Source organism: Nycticebus coucang, chromosome 5, assembly GCF_027406575.1.
Source record: "Nycticebus coucang isolate mNycCou1 chromosome 5, mNycCou1.pri, whole genome shotgun sequence".
Classification (NCBI taxonomy): domain Eukaryota; kingdom Metazoa; phylum Chordata; class Mammalia; order Primates; family Lorisidae; genus Nycticebus; species Nycticebus coucang.
Window position 1 is genome coordinate 61,131,384 of NC_069784.1, and position 16,488 is coordinate 61,147,871.

A 16,488-nucleotide genomic window follows, 5' to 3' on the forward strand; every position below is an offset into this window, starting at 1 on the left:
TTTTTGAGTTTTTATTTGCATTTTATTTATGAGACATTTTATTTTTACTCTAGTTGGCATAAAGCATAATTGTCATGTATTTTTATGTTTTATGACTACAAAATTCTGAGAGCAGAATCATGGTCCAAACAGGAATTTTGTGTTTTAAAGGCCTCATTATTCCAAAAGGAAGTGGGATATAGGGTAGGAGAATTAAAAGTTATTGATGAAGGCCAGGTGCAGTGGCTCATGCCTTTAATCCCAGCACTCTGGGAGGCCAAGTGGGTGGATTGCTTGAGCTCAGGAGTTTGAGACCAGCCTGAGTAAGAATGAGACCCCATCTCTAAAAATAGCCAGGCACTGTGGCGGGCGCCTGTAGTCCCAGCTATTTGGGAGGCTGAGGCAAGAGAATCACTTGAGCCCAAGAGTTTGAGGTTGCTGTGAGCTATGACACTACGGCACTCTACCGAGGGTGACAAAGTGAGATTCTGTCTCAAAAACAAAAAAAGTTTTTGATCAAGAAAAGGGAATATGTATTTAAAGAATTTCGATAAACCCAACTATAGTATATTGATGAGTGTTTTGTGGGCACTAAATGTGTATGTATCCTCCAACTCCAGAGCAATAGAGGAGGGAGAACATGAAGGCTGTGGGACAGACTTCATGACAGGTTGAGATCACAAGATAGAGGAGACAATCAGAAGAACATGCATGGTCCCTGAGTAGACAGAGAAGTATTATGATCTGAGTGAGAAGTAGGAGTAGCCTGAGACAGAAAGCTGGCTGACATACGAGGTTAGAAGCTGTAGGATGGAGATTTTGTGATTTTTCTTGAAAATAGAAAGTGAGAAGGCAGATAGTGGGCTTGAACCAAGATTAGGATTAAATCTGTCATCTTATTACGAAAAAGGTATTGAGGGTACTGGTAAGAGTGATGTCAGGCACTTTCTAGTCTGTATGTGGCCTAGGTTATTACACTGTTAGCTTGGATGTTAGCTGAAATATAGATTTTTTTATTACTTCTCTTTTATGACAGATAGTTGGCTTTTTGATTGATGTATATGAAAGTAAAATAGAAGATTGACATTTTCTTATTAGTTCAGATTAACTAGAAAAGTTAATTAGCAGGTATATAAAATTTATTGAAATAGCTTTTGATGTGTTAACATTTTTAAAATCTTTAAATAAAGTACTGTGCTGCTACATGTTAGATATATTTTTCAGTTTCAGTAAAGTTTTTTTATTATCAGTTCAGTCCCTGCCCTTAAGTTCATCTGTCCTTCCTTCATTTCACACATTTTTATTAAGTGAATGGTGTGTGCTATGCAGCTAGTCTTGGGGGTTAAAGGTGAGTGAGTATGGACCCTTCCTCAGAGAAGCCCACCTTCTAGTAGGAAGTGCATGTCTGAGCAGAGAGTTGTTGAATTAGTTTTGAAGTTGAAGTTGGATTAGACTGAATTTGTAGTTTCAAGTAAAAATCTGTATTTCTAGCTCTCTGAATGATCAGTCTTGCAATGATGAGCCTAAATTTCCTCTTGGTTTAAATATTCAGAGGTGAGTAGCAGCAGTCCCCTTTTCTGGGAGATGATTGGAAAAACTCTTTATGAGAGCACTGGGTACCTCTGAAATGAAATGATTTCTCTTCCCCCTCCCTACCTTAAATAAGTAGAATTAAGCCTTTTCATGCTCTTAAGATGGGCTTAATGTTTGTATACTGCATCCCAGGGAAAAAACAAGCTCACATAATGCGGAACAGTCCGTTTCTGTCAGTCTGCACAGCTCTTGTTCAAAGTCCCTTTCTGCTCAGAGATTAGGTTTGATCGCTCTTTTGTGTTTCTGTCACAAACACATCAGAAGTTTGTTTGTTGTTTGGTATGAGGTAAGTTCAGATTGGCTGTCACCAAGGCTAATTATTTCTGACCCCAGGGAAGGTGATCACCTCACCTGTCCCTTTGGAACAGTTGCCAGAGACTGTTCCCTTCAGGAGGGGTATGCAAGCTCTTCCCCTCATTCACTTATGTTGTCTCTATCTTGTCAGTATTTGAAGTGTTTTTTTAATAAGAAAAAAAAAAACACGTTTCTTAGGAGGATGAAAAGAATAGTCTGTTAGGACTCAGTCGTAGCCTTTATTGATGGTCTGTGTGAGGAGATCTCTGTGCACATGAGCCCGTAGGCCCGGGATGACAACTTCCCAGAACCTCTTCAGTGTAGCCCTGCTGGGTGGCAGAGGGTGGGGTGGGCTGCGAGGCATGAGTGTTTGTCTGGCTTCTCTGGAAGGGATGAACTTAGGCCTGGATTCTTGATATAGCAGTAAAAACAAAGTGAGCAGTGTTTAGTTTAGATCCAGTAATTCTGTTGGCTTTATTGTTAAATACAGAAACTTAAAAAGTAAAATCTGCTGTCTTGCCTTTATCTTATATCCCCATTTAACGCTTCTCTAGGTAATCATTATTAAATCTTACATATAACCTTTCTGACATTTTTTTATCTATCTATACATATATATTTATATACTTAAAACCACATGCAAGCATACGCTGGCTGCTAGACACTTTCCCTCCCTTACTGTGGAAATCTCTCCTGTAGGTCACTCTCATTCATTCTTCTGGCTGCATATGGGTTTGTCACGTGTTGTTGCCTTACACATACACCCTTGCATCCTTGTTGAAAGTATCCTAGTAGGCTAAGTTTCTGGAAGGAAAATTCTTAGATCAAAGAATCTGCGTACATTATTATTTTTTTTTTTAATATGGAACGTTTCACGAATTTGCATGTCAGCCTTGCGCAGGGGCCATGCTAATCTTCTCTGTATCGTTTCAATTTTAGTATATGTGCTGCCAAAGCGAGCACAGAATCTGCGCACATCTTAAATTGATATGCCCAAATTACCATCCTGAAAATGTGGTGGCAACTTCTATGCTCCCAAAAACAGTATATGAAATGTCTTCTTTCCTAACACTAGAGGTTATTCAGCTTTTAAGTATTTTCTAGTCAGAGAGTTAAAAAATAGTTCATTGTTTGATTTTATACTTTTTAATTATGACAGGTTTAACATTTAATTCCTTTCTATATGGAAAGCAATATTATTTTGATAAACAAATCAGTTCTTGAAAAATATGACTAGAGCCAGTACATTTTTAAAGTATGATTCATAGATGTATGTAAGCATAAGGAGCCATATTAAAATAAAAATTATTTACATGTTTAAGTGATTTTTCCACTTTATGAAGGGATTCAGCACAATATTTTTAAACAAATAGAACATTCTAATTGTTCTTAAAAATTTTATTGAGTTCTATATTTTATAGCATTTAAATTTTTGCTCACTGTCAAAGCACAGAATAGTCTCTATATATGTAATATACTGATAATGTCTGAATTATGCTGCTTTGAATTTTTTAAATCTTGTTCATTGATGAATGTGTTTTATTTTTCTCAGTTTCAGTACGATCATTTATTCAAACATGGCTTCATTATTCCTACCATTGTCTTTAATATTACATTTTTCCAAGAGGACCATCTAGTGGCAAATCAGGGAAATGAAGGCTCTCAATTTCAAGTACACAGGAAAAATCGTTTCATTAGTATGTCTGTAAAAATGAAGTTTTCAGTATTTTTGAATATAGCAAATGTTTCAGTTGATATATTGTGTTTATTTGAATAAATACATGTAGGTGATCATACATACAAATAAATAATTTTTAAATATTAAGAGTAAGGCCAGACACGGTGGCTCATACCTGTAATCCCAGCACTCTGGGAGGCTGAGGTGGGTGGATTGCCTGAGCTCATGGATTCCAGACCAGCCTGAGCAAGAATGAGACCCTGTCTCTAAAAATAGCCAGGCATTTGGCGGGCACCTAAAGTCCCAGCTACTTGGGAGACTGAAGCAAGAGAATCCCTTGAGCCTAAGAGTTTGAGGTTGCTGTGAGCTATGATGCCACAGCTCTACCAAGGGTGACAAAATGAGACTCTGTCTCAAAAATAAATAAATAATTAAAGAGGGAGCTATTGACAGTAATAGCACTGGACAAATGCATTTCTTTCCTATACGTAATATACACATTCGGTACCATCTGAGCATGATGAGATTCAAAACAAATCATATTAAGATTTTTATTCAACCTGAGTTAGTAAAAAATCCTGTGTGCCTGTGCTTATAAGGTTCTGGAGGGAGAGAGCAAGAATGTAAAGCTAAGTCTGGGTCAAAACCTTGACTCTGCCACTAAATATGTGACTTCGAGCAAGTCACTTAACTTCTCTGAGTCTTCTTTTTTAAAGAGAAATCTGCCCTTCACTCCACTGCCTGCTCACTCCCTCCCTCCATCCACACACCTCCTGGCTGGTCCCCAAACCTGCCAGGATGCTCCACCTTCAGAGCTTTTGAACCTTCTCTTCCCTCTGCCTGGACCCCATCCCCATATTCAGCTACACAATCCTTTTTCTCTCCCTTCCTTCAGATCTTTACTCAGCTGTTACGTTCTTATTAGGAAGGTTTTTCTAAGGATCCTATTTAAAATTGCTCCTTCACTCACCACCCCACATCCCACTCCCCACTTCCCTGCTCTGTTACATGTATGATGTAATACTGTATTTTGCTTTGTTAGTATTGTGCCTTTCCACACTAAAATTTAAGATCCATAGGGGTGGGGATTTTTGCCTTTTTTGTGTAGTGTTACATAATCCTAGCAAAAAAAAAAAAAGGAAAGAAGAAGAAATACAGATATTTACCAGACAGGATACTGTGTGGATTAGCATTGCTATTTCTGAAGAAGCTGGCACTAATAAATAAATGGTAGCTATTGTTCATCTCATTGTTAACAGCTTAGAAAAAAAATTTTTTAAAGCCTCATGGTTTGACATATTAACATTTGTCTGCATGAGTGTGCCATGTAATTTTTTAAAGTTAACATAACTTTTTTTTTTAAGTTAACACAGCTTTTAATAAAACATAATGTAAAGAAATGGAAAAAGCTTAAATCTTTGAAGCCAGACATAGTTTGATTTGTGGCTCCACCACTTAACGAAATGTTGTAACTTGGTAACATCTTCAAGTCCCACATCAATTACACACGTGTTCCCTGACCTCAGATGGTTCAACTTACTTTTTTTTAACATTACAATGCTGTGAAAGTGATATGTGTTCTGCTTCTCCACTTAAAAATGGGGTATGTCTGGGTGGCGCCTGTGGCTCAGTCGGTGGGGCGCCGGTCCCATATACCGAGGGTGGCGGGTTCAAACCCGGCCCCGGCCAAACTGCAACCAAAAAATAGCCGGGCGTTGTGGTGGGCGCCTGTAGTCCCAGCTACTCGGGAGGCTGAGGCAAGAGAATCGCTTAAGCCCAGGAGTTGGAGGTTGCTGTGAGCTGTGTGAGGCCACAGCACTGTACCGGGGGCCATAAAGTGAGACTCTGTCTCTACAAAAAAAAAAAAAAATGGGGTATGTCCTGAAACACAGATAGGAATACCACCCTACTGAAAGTCAAGAGCATCTGTATATAAATGTTAGTAATCCTAGCTAGTGGGAGAATTGTGTTTAAATAGTAATATACATAAAATGTCTGACAGTTAACATACTGTAGATATTTTAAAATATTTTATAAATATATCTCTTTCAGGGCGGCGCCTGTGGCTCAGTCGGTAAGGCGCCGGCCCCATATACCGAGGGTGGCGGGTTCAAACCCGGCCCCTGCCAAACTGCAACCAAAAAATAGCCGGGCGTTGTGGCGGGCGCCTGTAGTCCCAGCTGCTCTGGAGGCTGAGGCAAGAGAATCGCTTAAGCCCAGGAGTTGGAGGTTGCTGTGAGCTGTGTGAGGCCACGGCACTCTACCGAGGGCCATAAAGTGAGACTCTGTCTCTACAAAAAAAAAAAAAAAATATCTCTTTCAGCCCTTTTTTTATTTGCTTAAATGAAGTTGCATAGACAGATTTGTTAGAAATAGGCAACCAGAGAACGATTATACTCCTAGTACCAAGACTTAAGTTTCAGTCTTAATTCTGCCACTAATTCATAATTCCTTTAAGAAATCACTGATGTTGAACACGGAGATTTTGGTCTTTTCTTGTCTTAGAGTTTTTGAAGAAAACCCAATTTATTTTATTTACTATTATTTTTTTTTTTTTTGAGACAGTCTCACTCTGTCACTCTCAGTAGAGTGCTGTGACATCACAGCTCACAGCAACCTCAAACTCTTGGGCTTAAGCAATTCTCTTGCCTCAGCCTCCCGAGTAGCTGGGACTACGGTCGCCCGCCACAACTCCCGGCTATTTTTTGTTGCAGTCTGTCCAGGGCCAGGTTCGAACCTGCCACCCTCATATATGGGGCTGGTGTCCTACCCACTGAGACACAGGTACCACCCAGAAAGCCCAATTTAATGTATAAAATGGAAGCTGTGAATCTATTCCCGCACAGCCTTTTTCAAAGACTGACCTCAAGATGACCCCTGTTCCTCATTTAGACATTTGTTCAACCCTAAACACTTTACATTTCACACCTCTGCACACTCAGCATTGTTGAAAGAGAGGCCACCATAGCCACCTCTGTGATGCAGGTGTAATGTCTGTTCTGTGCTGGGTGTTGGTGCTCTTGCCGTCTGTCAGCTGTGCCATGTTGTAGGTAACCTCTCTGTCCTGTTTTGGAACACTGATTCATGATTCTGCTGTTTGTTACATCCCTGTCCAGCACATGCTTGTAGAAATCCTAGGTAAATTCTTTTTGTTTTCTATATTTTGTCATTGTAATGAGGGAGTAAATTTTAATTTAAAAAGTAAGTAATAGATGTGAGTACATCATTAAATGAAACAAGTCACCTTCATCTAGGTCATAGGTGCACATACATGACTGTTGGCAGCCAAAATAGTGGAGGTTTATAGAAAATTGAGATGAGCTTAAGGTGGTATAGTTGCACAAAATGTTTCACATTAGATTTCCCCTTATGAATAGGTGTTTAGTTTACAAGTTTATATATAATAAACCTCTCTCTCTCTCGATTCTATTGCGTGTTTAAATTAGTGGCTAAAAAGAAAAAATAAAAATATTACAGCTTTCTTTTTTCAGTATCATAGAGCTAATTTATTGGGTAGACAGTGGTTATAATTATCAGTTATTTACATGTCAGCACTTGTAAATTCTTGAAAATACACAATTGATTCTCCCATGTTTCTTAGTTTTCTCAGAATTATTATGTTAATTTCTACTGGCTCTGAAGAAACGCTGTTTTAAATTGTAGCCAGTCTTTGTCCCAGGAATGACAGATTATGGCTTTGATAGTGCATGCGTTAAACTATAGTTGTATGTGTCATGATGTAAGACCATCTTATGGCATGTTTTTTCTTTTCCTGCAGATTTCAGAAGTGGATTGCAAAGATGCACTAGAAATGATCTGTAACTTAGAGTCTGAGGGTGACGAGAAAAGCGCTCTTGTTCTGTGTGCTGCATTTCTGTCTCGCCAGCTCCAGCGAGGAGATATGTATTGTGCTTGGTGAGTTGAGTTTGTTTTTTAAGGAAAAATGTATTAAATAAGAATACAAAATAGTGGGGGAAAAAATAGGTTGTGTGAATTCATATAGATGGGAACATTTCTTAAAGTCTTACCAAGACAAAAGACATGTTTTCAGATACTACAGTACATGCCGCGCAAACTGATTATTAAGTAGTTGTTACGACTTTAAAAACTTTTTGTATTAACACACAATTCCTGAGCAAGCATACCAGTAATGATCATTTAGTCAGGAACTGTTTAAATGTTAGAAGATAAAAGAAAGTTTCATTTTATCTAATGCCACCATAAAAATAATTTCAGATATATAAACAACCTATGATTCAATATGTGTATTTTTTTCTTCTGCATATTATACACTTTCAGCTATTTTATCTACTAGTCATTTATCTATGGCAATTTACTTCATTTTTCACCTGTGAGAAATCATTTCACTCTACTTTTCCGATGTTCTTTTTCAGTGCACGTTTCTTTGTGTGACACATTTCCAAGTGGCCAAAGCTTGTAATGTATGACCCTTTGGGAGGCTATAGGTAGCAGATCCTGGTTTCAGTTACTCAAAAGCTAAAGATTGCTGTCTTCAGTCAGCACTAGCTCAGACTGACAGTGTGGTTAGCCAGCAGCATTGTCAGCCTTCAGTGTTGTGTTGCTATTATGTGAACACAAACAAAAATTTGGTTCATCACATTCTGACATTTACAAATATTTACCAAGTGACACATAGCATACAGATGAATATAGATTAGGCAAGTCAGATAAATATTATGTAAAAGAAGACTGAAGTTCATAGTTATAAAGATTTTCCAAGCAGTTGAGTTTTCTTATGAAGGAAGAATTATATGCATGACAGAAAACATTGGCACGAAAGGTAGTTAGAAAGATACTAGATGGGAGAAGTAGAATTTCTTGGTATGATATGGCACGGAAATCAGTGATGACTAAGAAATTCATGTGTTTAGATGCACAAACACACACGAGTGTATGCAAAACATGAAATCTGGGGAAGGTGAGTGGATTGTATCAGTGCCTATTTCCTTGTTGTGACAGTGTACTGAAGTTATGCAAGGTTGGGGGGAGCTGGATAAAGGGTACACACATTCTCTCTTCATTATTTCTTACAACTGCATGTGATTCTACAATGACCCCAAATTAAAACTTTTTAAAGTACTGAAGACTGCAGAGATTTTTGTTCATGTGGACTATATTGATATTTGCTGTATTAGAAATTGAAATGGAAACATTTTACAATTATTTGTTAATTTTTTAAACAATAATAAACATATTGCATGTTTTAAAAAAAAAATTCATGTGTTAATTTTTTAAAAAGGCACTGAAAGGCTATGTGCAGTGGCTCACGCCTATGATCCCAGCACTCTGGGAGGCTGAGGCGAGTAGATTGCTTGAGCTCAGGAGTTTGAGACCAGCCTGAGCAACACCACAGCCCCATCTCTACTAAAAATAGAAAAACTAGCCAGATATTGTGGCGAGCATCTGTCATCCCAGTTACTTGTGAGAGGCTGAGGCTGGAGGATCGTTGAACCCAGAAGTTTGGGGTTGCTGAGTTTGGCCAAAGCTGCCACACTCCAGCCTGGGCAACAGAGTGAGTCTGTGTCTCAAAAACAAAAACAAAAAAGGCTCTAAAGTCTAAATTTTATATAAGTAAAAGCAGTGTAGTGCAAGCTCTTGAAAGAGGGAGGGCAAACTAAAAATAGAAGTTTGTGTCTAAGAAACAGTGTTTCAGATGAGCAGTTGAGAATTGACTGGGGAGTCAGTGGTGGGTGGAGTTGGACAGGAAAGTGCTGGAACCAGGTCGAGATATAAAATCAACTAGAAACTCAGCGTATGTCCTGCAAAGGCTGTCTCATGGGTGTAGATGAAGCGAAAGAAGTCTCAAAGACTTATCAGTCATGAAGATGGGAAAAAGTAGAGCCTGATGGGGGCCGTGACAATGCATTAAATTAGGAAAATGGTGAACTGGGGAAAAGGGAGGTTATCTTTGTTCATATACTGGGTTTTTGGCTTCAAAAGAGATTAAAGTGAAGAAATCTCAGTAAGAACTTGAGAGGTGATTAAGTTGTTAAGACTGGAAAAAACAGACTTTGAAGTCTTCCATACATAGATGGAAATCTGGAGAATGAGTAAGTTGTTCAAGTAGATGGTGGAAGCTGAACAAGTATTAATAGGGAAGGGCTCTGCTGAGAGAAAGACATGTGGTCAGAAAAATTGAAACAAGAAAATTTAGGGGCAATTGTTCATGGAGGACAGTAGAAATAGGAAGTAAAAGGGGAAGATTCATCATTTCAGTAGGATTGTTTAATGAAAAACATAGTGTAACTGCATTTGAAATATTTGAGTTGATTTTATTTCTCAGAACTGTTTTCATTGTTTCACTCTGTGGCACTTTAGTTTCTTCTCGGTTCTGTTGTCATTGATTCTTATATTTATCTTAGAATCTTATTGGTCTGTTTTAAATTTGTTAAAAACTAAAAGGTAAATGCCTTTAGGAATTTGCCGTGCCGTTGATGCCTGTCCCTATAGGTACGTGTGCATGTGTCTGTGTGTTTAGTCATACACATCTTAACTATCTTGACTTTCTTACTACATGAACTGTGGATGTGCCCTGCAGCTACCACTCGTACAAATCGGCTTACATGTCAGGTGCTTTCCTGGTAAAAGGTAGTGTTTTTCTGTCTGGGATGGAAAAAAAATTAATAAAATGATAAATAATATCCTGATTTTATTTGATCTTTAGAAAATCCGGGTCTGTTTTCTTGCATTTAAAACTTAATTGCACATGTAGAATTGCAGTCTAAAATTATTTTTAACCTCAAATGTAATGACAAGGTTTACATAGTTTATGATTATGAAATTACAAGTTACGTTATTAGTACTTCAACTTATCTTTTAAACCTTTTCTTTTTTTTAGGGAACTCACTCTATTTTGGAGTAAATTACAGCAAAGAATAGAACCATCTATACAAGTATACCTTGAGAGGTGTCGTCAACTGTCTTTGTTAACAAAGACGGTATATCATATTTTCTTCTTGATTAAAGTTATTAATTCAGAGGTAAGAATAAAAGGTTTTTTTGATTTTAAAGTATATAGTTATCTTTAAAGAGATTTTTAACTTTTCTTATTTTGGCCCCCTCTTTCAGTGTTTTTTTTAAATTTCATTTAGTGCTTTGTACATTTTCCTTCCAGTACTTTACAATTATAGTCCATACCCTCTGGGCCATGGACTGGTGCTGGTCCATGGCCCAGCTCTTGGGGGTTATACTGCTATGTTAATTTTGAGAATGTAGAGGTAGATGTAGAGGTAGAGGGGAATGTAGAGGTAGATTCTTTTGCTAGCAATAGGGCAGATGACATTATCTAAAAACTCTTCTACTACAAAACAGCCACAAAACTTGATTTTAAAAAACGTATAGCGACTAAGAGTTCAAGAATAACAGGACCTAAAAAGTTGAACCTAAAATTTGGAGCAGAAAGCTTAAACTGATGTCGGGAGTTTAAGTTTAACCAGCTTAGTAGAGATTGAGATACGTTGCTACTTGTCCTTAACAGAAGTGGTTCAAGTTTTATATCCACAAAGTATCCCTATGATACTATGTGAGAGAGAGTTATACGGGAATGGGTGATAAGGTCTTGGGTTGTCTCATTTGAGGAGTTAGATCAAAACACTCCCCTTAGCGCATACACATACATGCGTACACTGTGAAGAGCTGTGATTTTATTAGAAAAACAAAGCACTCTAATATGGATGGACAACAGGGATCCTGAGGGCTGCTCAGCTGAATGCTGGGTCAAGGAGGAAAACCTTTCCTTTTAAGAAGTTGTGACTATAGGTCCACCTTCACACAGATTTAGGGGCCACATTTATCCTAACGGTAGAGTCCAGGAATCCTCATGTAAAGTAAGTAACATGTGAGAAGGACAGGGTGGAGTCCTGGGTTGATAATCCTGGGACACCTGCAGAAGCAGAGAACTACTCTTGGAGGGCCATGCTGTCAACACAGCTCAAAGTGAGGCTTCATGTGCACATACCTCAGTGCTCACTACATGAAGCCATCTGCCACAGGGTGGGCCTTAGTATGTAGGAAGAACATAGGGTTAAATATGCAACATAGAAAGTACAAGTTAAGTATATGTAAAGGCATAAGTGAGTTAACCATCAAGACTTACAAATTTATGAAGATATGAAACAATCTGAAGTGAATGAAGTTCAGCAAAGACTTGTAAAATTTTTTACCTAATACTTTAAATAATGTAATTATGGATAATTCTATAAAATACATATATTTAAAGGCATAACATTAGAAGTTAAAGCTTATGAAAGAAAGATACTGTCAAAACGATCAAGCAGATTTAAAGAGTGAAAAGAACTTCTGAAAGTTTTTGAAGTGGATTATGCTCCTTAAACAGGACTAAGGAGGAGGTGGCGAGACAGGCGCACATGCACTTCCGCTGCCACCCCAGTCAGATTCACAAAGTCACTGATTTTTCTCACAGTAACCAATGTAGGAGTGCAGATGGTTTCATTCAAATGCACACAGAAAAAAGACTCCCAAAGGTACTGCCACTATGTAACATCTAAGATTGGGGTGCAGCATAGTGACAAATATTTTTTAACTAATGTATAATTTTTTGAAAGGAAGGATTCAAAGACACTTCCCCACCCCACCTCTTAAAATCTGTAGTTGGTTAATAAGTCTGAGATGTGTATTCATTTTTCTCTCCTGAAATAATCTCTCTTCATTTTCAGGAGTAAGGAACAGGAGTGAATCCTTCAGCTCTCCAATTTTTCCTCTGTCAACTTTGTTAAGTCATTTGATTTTACATTTTGTATATCGTAGTGTCACAGTTAAAAAATAAACTGAAAAGCAACAATAAGTTTTTTAGAAAACTACTGTGCAGTTTTAAAATATAGGTTGTGCCATTGCTGAATTCTAACTTAAAGAGCAGCATGGTGGAGTGGGCAGAACCTAGAACCAAAAGACAGACACGCTGGGTGTGACGTTAACTCACTGCTGGCCTCACCCATCTGGGCTTCACTGCTTAATCAAATGCATTAAGGAAGTCAGGTGACAGTGACCATCCTCTTTCAGTCTCACTGCCCACACATAAAGAGGCCATATAGGAGAAGGGCAGAGAAAAACTTGGACAGAAGCTGTCCTGGCTGCAGTAGGTGCTTAAGTGCTCAGCAACTTCCTATGGCTAGTGGCTGTCCCATTAGCACAGATAGTTGTCTTGGCTACCATTCTCTGGCTTTGGGCTCAGAAGTACAGCACATAAAAAAGCAGTTTGATAGTGTGAATAGCTTGGGGAGGTCGTCCAGGTCAGCAGGTTTCTCAGCAGGAATAGTGTGTGTCCTGGTGGTTGCTCTGTGCCTCCAAATTCTTTTTTTCTCATTGCATGAAATTTTATTCCCTTGTTTTTTACTTTCTGAAATCTGACCAAGCAGAGAATGTTTTGCCTTATATCTAGAATCATAGTTCATTATTGTTTTAGGAGGAGACCTTAACGTGAAGCTATAGTGACTAGGTTCCAGGGTAACTCTCTTCATTTTCCAGGTGAAAGTTAGTGCTTTGCATTAACTGGTAACCCTCTTTTTTCAAAATTCTAGCAGTTGAAGACTACTAGCCAGCCACTTACATTAATTTAAAATATAGTTGGCTCTTCATATCCATGGAACCCATGGATTCACCAAACTGTCTGCCAGAAATATTGCAGGGGTGGGGGAAATTCCACAAAGTTCCAAAAAGCAGAACTTGAATTTGTTACAAGCAGAGTATTACATTGAATCTGCTCAAATGAAGTAATATGGAGGCATTGTACTAGGTGTTAGAAGTAATGGAGAGAATGTGCATAGGATATATGGAAATATTCTGCCCTTTTATCTAAGGGAATTTGAGCAAATTTTGGTGTCTGCAGGGTCCTGGAACCAGCAATTCCCCACATTCCTAGGGGCAACTGTAATTGTTTCCTTCTTAAGTTTGTTTTGAGAACTGCAATTGAATTGGAGCAAATAGCTTGGTGCATCAAAATTGTTGAGAAAGATAGCCCAGCCATTAAGGATTTTATTGTCTGTTAATGCAGACACACAAACAATTGCAGTATTATCATGGGCCTTTCTGTTAGAATGGAATGTTGCACTCCTATGAGAGCACAGTGCCTGGCGTAAGTCCGTGCTGAGTGGTTAAAAAAGTGGGCCATCTAACTTATTTGGCTGTTCTGTTACTCAGTTAGTAATGGCTAAAGAAGGGATAGAAAAAGAGTATAAAATAGGAGCAAGACAATGAGAGACTAGAATAGAATATTAGGGAGACTTTAAGTAGGTCAGTTTTCTGTTTGGGTACAGAGAAAGATGAAGAGACTAGAACAGATGAGGCAGACTGTGAAGGCCATTTGATTCCATACAAAGAAGTTTACAATTAATTCTGAAATACGTAGGTAGTTATTTAAATTATTTTACAGCAGGATAAGGCATGATGTGTGTGGGTATAGGAACGAGGAATGGGAGGTCATATCGGGCCCTAAAGTCAACATGAAAGCCTTGGACAGCTGTAGGTCAAGGGCACTGGACAGCTTGAGGAAATGAGCAGGAAAGGCTACGAGAAGAGGCACCAGATGCACACTTTGCCTTCCTCCTAGTGCCAGAAAGGGGCTGAGCCTCTTCCTGCTCTGAATCCATGTCACTTAGCTTTCTACTCTGGTGACTCGTAAGTTCAAGCTCGTGTTGTCAGTACTTATTATTAACTGGTGTCATGAATTAAGTAGATTTTAATGGGCTAATCACTTGTTTAATCACATTTGTATTTCTGGAAAACTGTTGTGAATTCAAACTCAGCTTTAATTTATTTTTTTATTGTTAAATCAAAGCTCTGTACATTTGTGCAGTCAAGGGGTACAATGTGCTGGTTTCATATACAATCTGAAATATTCTCATCAAACTGTTCATTGTAGCCTTCATGGCATTTTCTTAGTTATTGTATGTAGACATTTGTATTCTGCATTTAATAGGTTTCACCTGTACCTATTCAAACTCAGCTTTAAAACATACTTGTTACATAGCCAGTTTATGACTTGAGCATTGCCTGTTAATTTTCAAGACACACACAAACACACGAAAACGCAGAAGAATAAACATTCCTACATAGTTTCTTTTGTTGTCATTTTTTAAGGTCTCAGCTTTAATTTTTTTTAATTTGGGGAAGGGAATATGACCTTTGTTGAGCTTACCCACCACAGTGGAAAAAAAATGTCTGTACAAATCACATGTTTGTTACTATAACTTATGTACCACAGTTAAAATCAAGACAGTTTTTTTTTTAACAGTCAACTTGATCAAAACTCGCTACTTTAGAATCCATAGTATCTTTGAAGCAATAGTAATGGTTAGATATGGCTAAGCCTAGAATGTAAAAATATGGTTGGTTAGAAAGCTAATTAGCTTCCAGCTTCTCAAATAGAATTACAAAAAGGCAAAACGGTGTTTTTCACAAAGATACAATCCGCTGGAATCAGCACTGGACAGCTGTTAGAATATTTAGGATCTGAGGTTGTCTAGAGTGTAGACCGTCTTAGTTGTCCTTTCTTCCCTGTGGATGTGTGGAGTGACACCACCACCAGCACTCGTAGCCTGGATGAGTGAGTCCAGTTCTTCATCTCTTATCAGACACAGCTGCTTCTGGACTGGGCCACATTCAAACTGCCCATTAAGATGTTTTAAAACAAATTTATTAAAGGTATTTGCCCTTAATGAGTTGAAATGATGGGTGGTACCTGTAGCTGAGTGGGTAGGGCACCGGCCATATAAACCATGGCTGTGGGTTCGAACCTGACCTGCCCAGCTAAAACAACAGTAATAACTGCAACAACAACAACAACAAAAATAGCCAGGCATTGTGGTAGGTAGCTGTAGTCCCAGCTACTTGGGAGGCTGAGGCAAGAGAATCATGTAAGCCCAAGAGTCTGACGTTGCTATGAGCTGTGATGCCACGGGCCTCTACCGAAGGTAACCAAGTGAGACTCTGTCTTAAAAAAAAAAAAAAAAAAAAAAAACTGAGTTGAAATGAAACTTCGAATTCATTCACTGACTGCATTAGAATGTTAGTGGAGTTCCCCTTTTTAAATAATTTTAGTTGTGTTTTATAAGCAATAAGTAGAATTTTTGAAGCGACTTTTGTCATTTCTGGTGAAAGGGCTTGATGTTCATGTGACATAAAGTACTCATCTTCCCTAAGACATATCCTGTATCCAACTCTGAATTCCTTTTTAAATTTATTTTTCTCTATTATTTCCTGAATTTTCTACATGATCAGCCCTGTTCAGAATTTTCTCCCTCCACAACATTCTGGCACTGTTTTATGTTTAATACCTTTATGGTTGACTTGGCCTTTGATTCCTTGGAAACTTAATGTGTGTCCTCTTCTATTGAGTATGCAGCTTCACAACCATGTGTCTTTTGCTTTCTTGCATAATACTGTGTAGTAGAGGAGTAGCCTAATTGTTCAATATCAGCAGCCCCTAAGACATGTAGCAAAGTTGTAAATGTTTCACTATAAAAGTTTTATGGTTCACATTGATCTCTTCAGATACCCAAGTTTATGTGAAAACTGGAAACTGCCCATGTGGCTCTGCCTCTTTCCCAGTTGTCCTGTCCTCCTTCCCTGCCATATTAAAAGTGGGTTTCTTTTTATCTATTTTCCTCTTCCTCTTCCTCTTCTTCTTAGTCTGTGTCCTAAATCAAAGCCAACTTCAGTTTCTGTGCCTCCTTTCCTTACTCTCCTTGTACTCCATAAATTTAAGCTACTGTTTTGTTAAATATTTTACTTCTATACCTATAAAAAGGCAAACCCTGTCAGTTCCTTTTACTTATTTTGTTTCTTTCCTTTTGATCCTATATTCTATTCAAATGAACGTGGCCACATTTCTCATATATCATTGTTCTTTATTCTAGCCTTTAAAGCCTATTTTTATCTCTTATCTCTTCTTATATCTTTGAACTGAC

The 16,488-nt window shown here is 38.1% G+C and overlaps 1 protein-coding gene and 1 non-coding gene across 2 annotated transcripts in view; one reads left to right on the plus strand and one right to left on the minus strand.

The window, feature by feature from the left end:
- Positions 1-16,488, plus strand: part of ZNF292 (zinc finger protein 292) — a 102,875-nt gene that overhangs the window by 76,858 nt on the left and 9,529 nt on the right. Inside the window, exons 7-8 of the mRNA XM_053590933.1 lie at positions 7,323-7,459; positions 10,404-10,545. Coding sequence (XP_053446908.1) covers positions 7,323-7,459; positions 10,404-10,545 — 279 coding nt within the window. The remainder of the gene's footprint in view (positions 1-7,322; positions 7,460-10,403; positions 10,546-16,488) is intronic.
- On the minus strand, positions 2,723-2,829 carry LOC128586898 (U6 spliceosomal RNA). Its single transcript, XR_008380355.1, has one exon. It is a non-coding gene; the product is annotated as a U6 spliceosomal RNA (small nuclear RNA).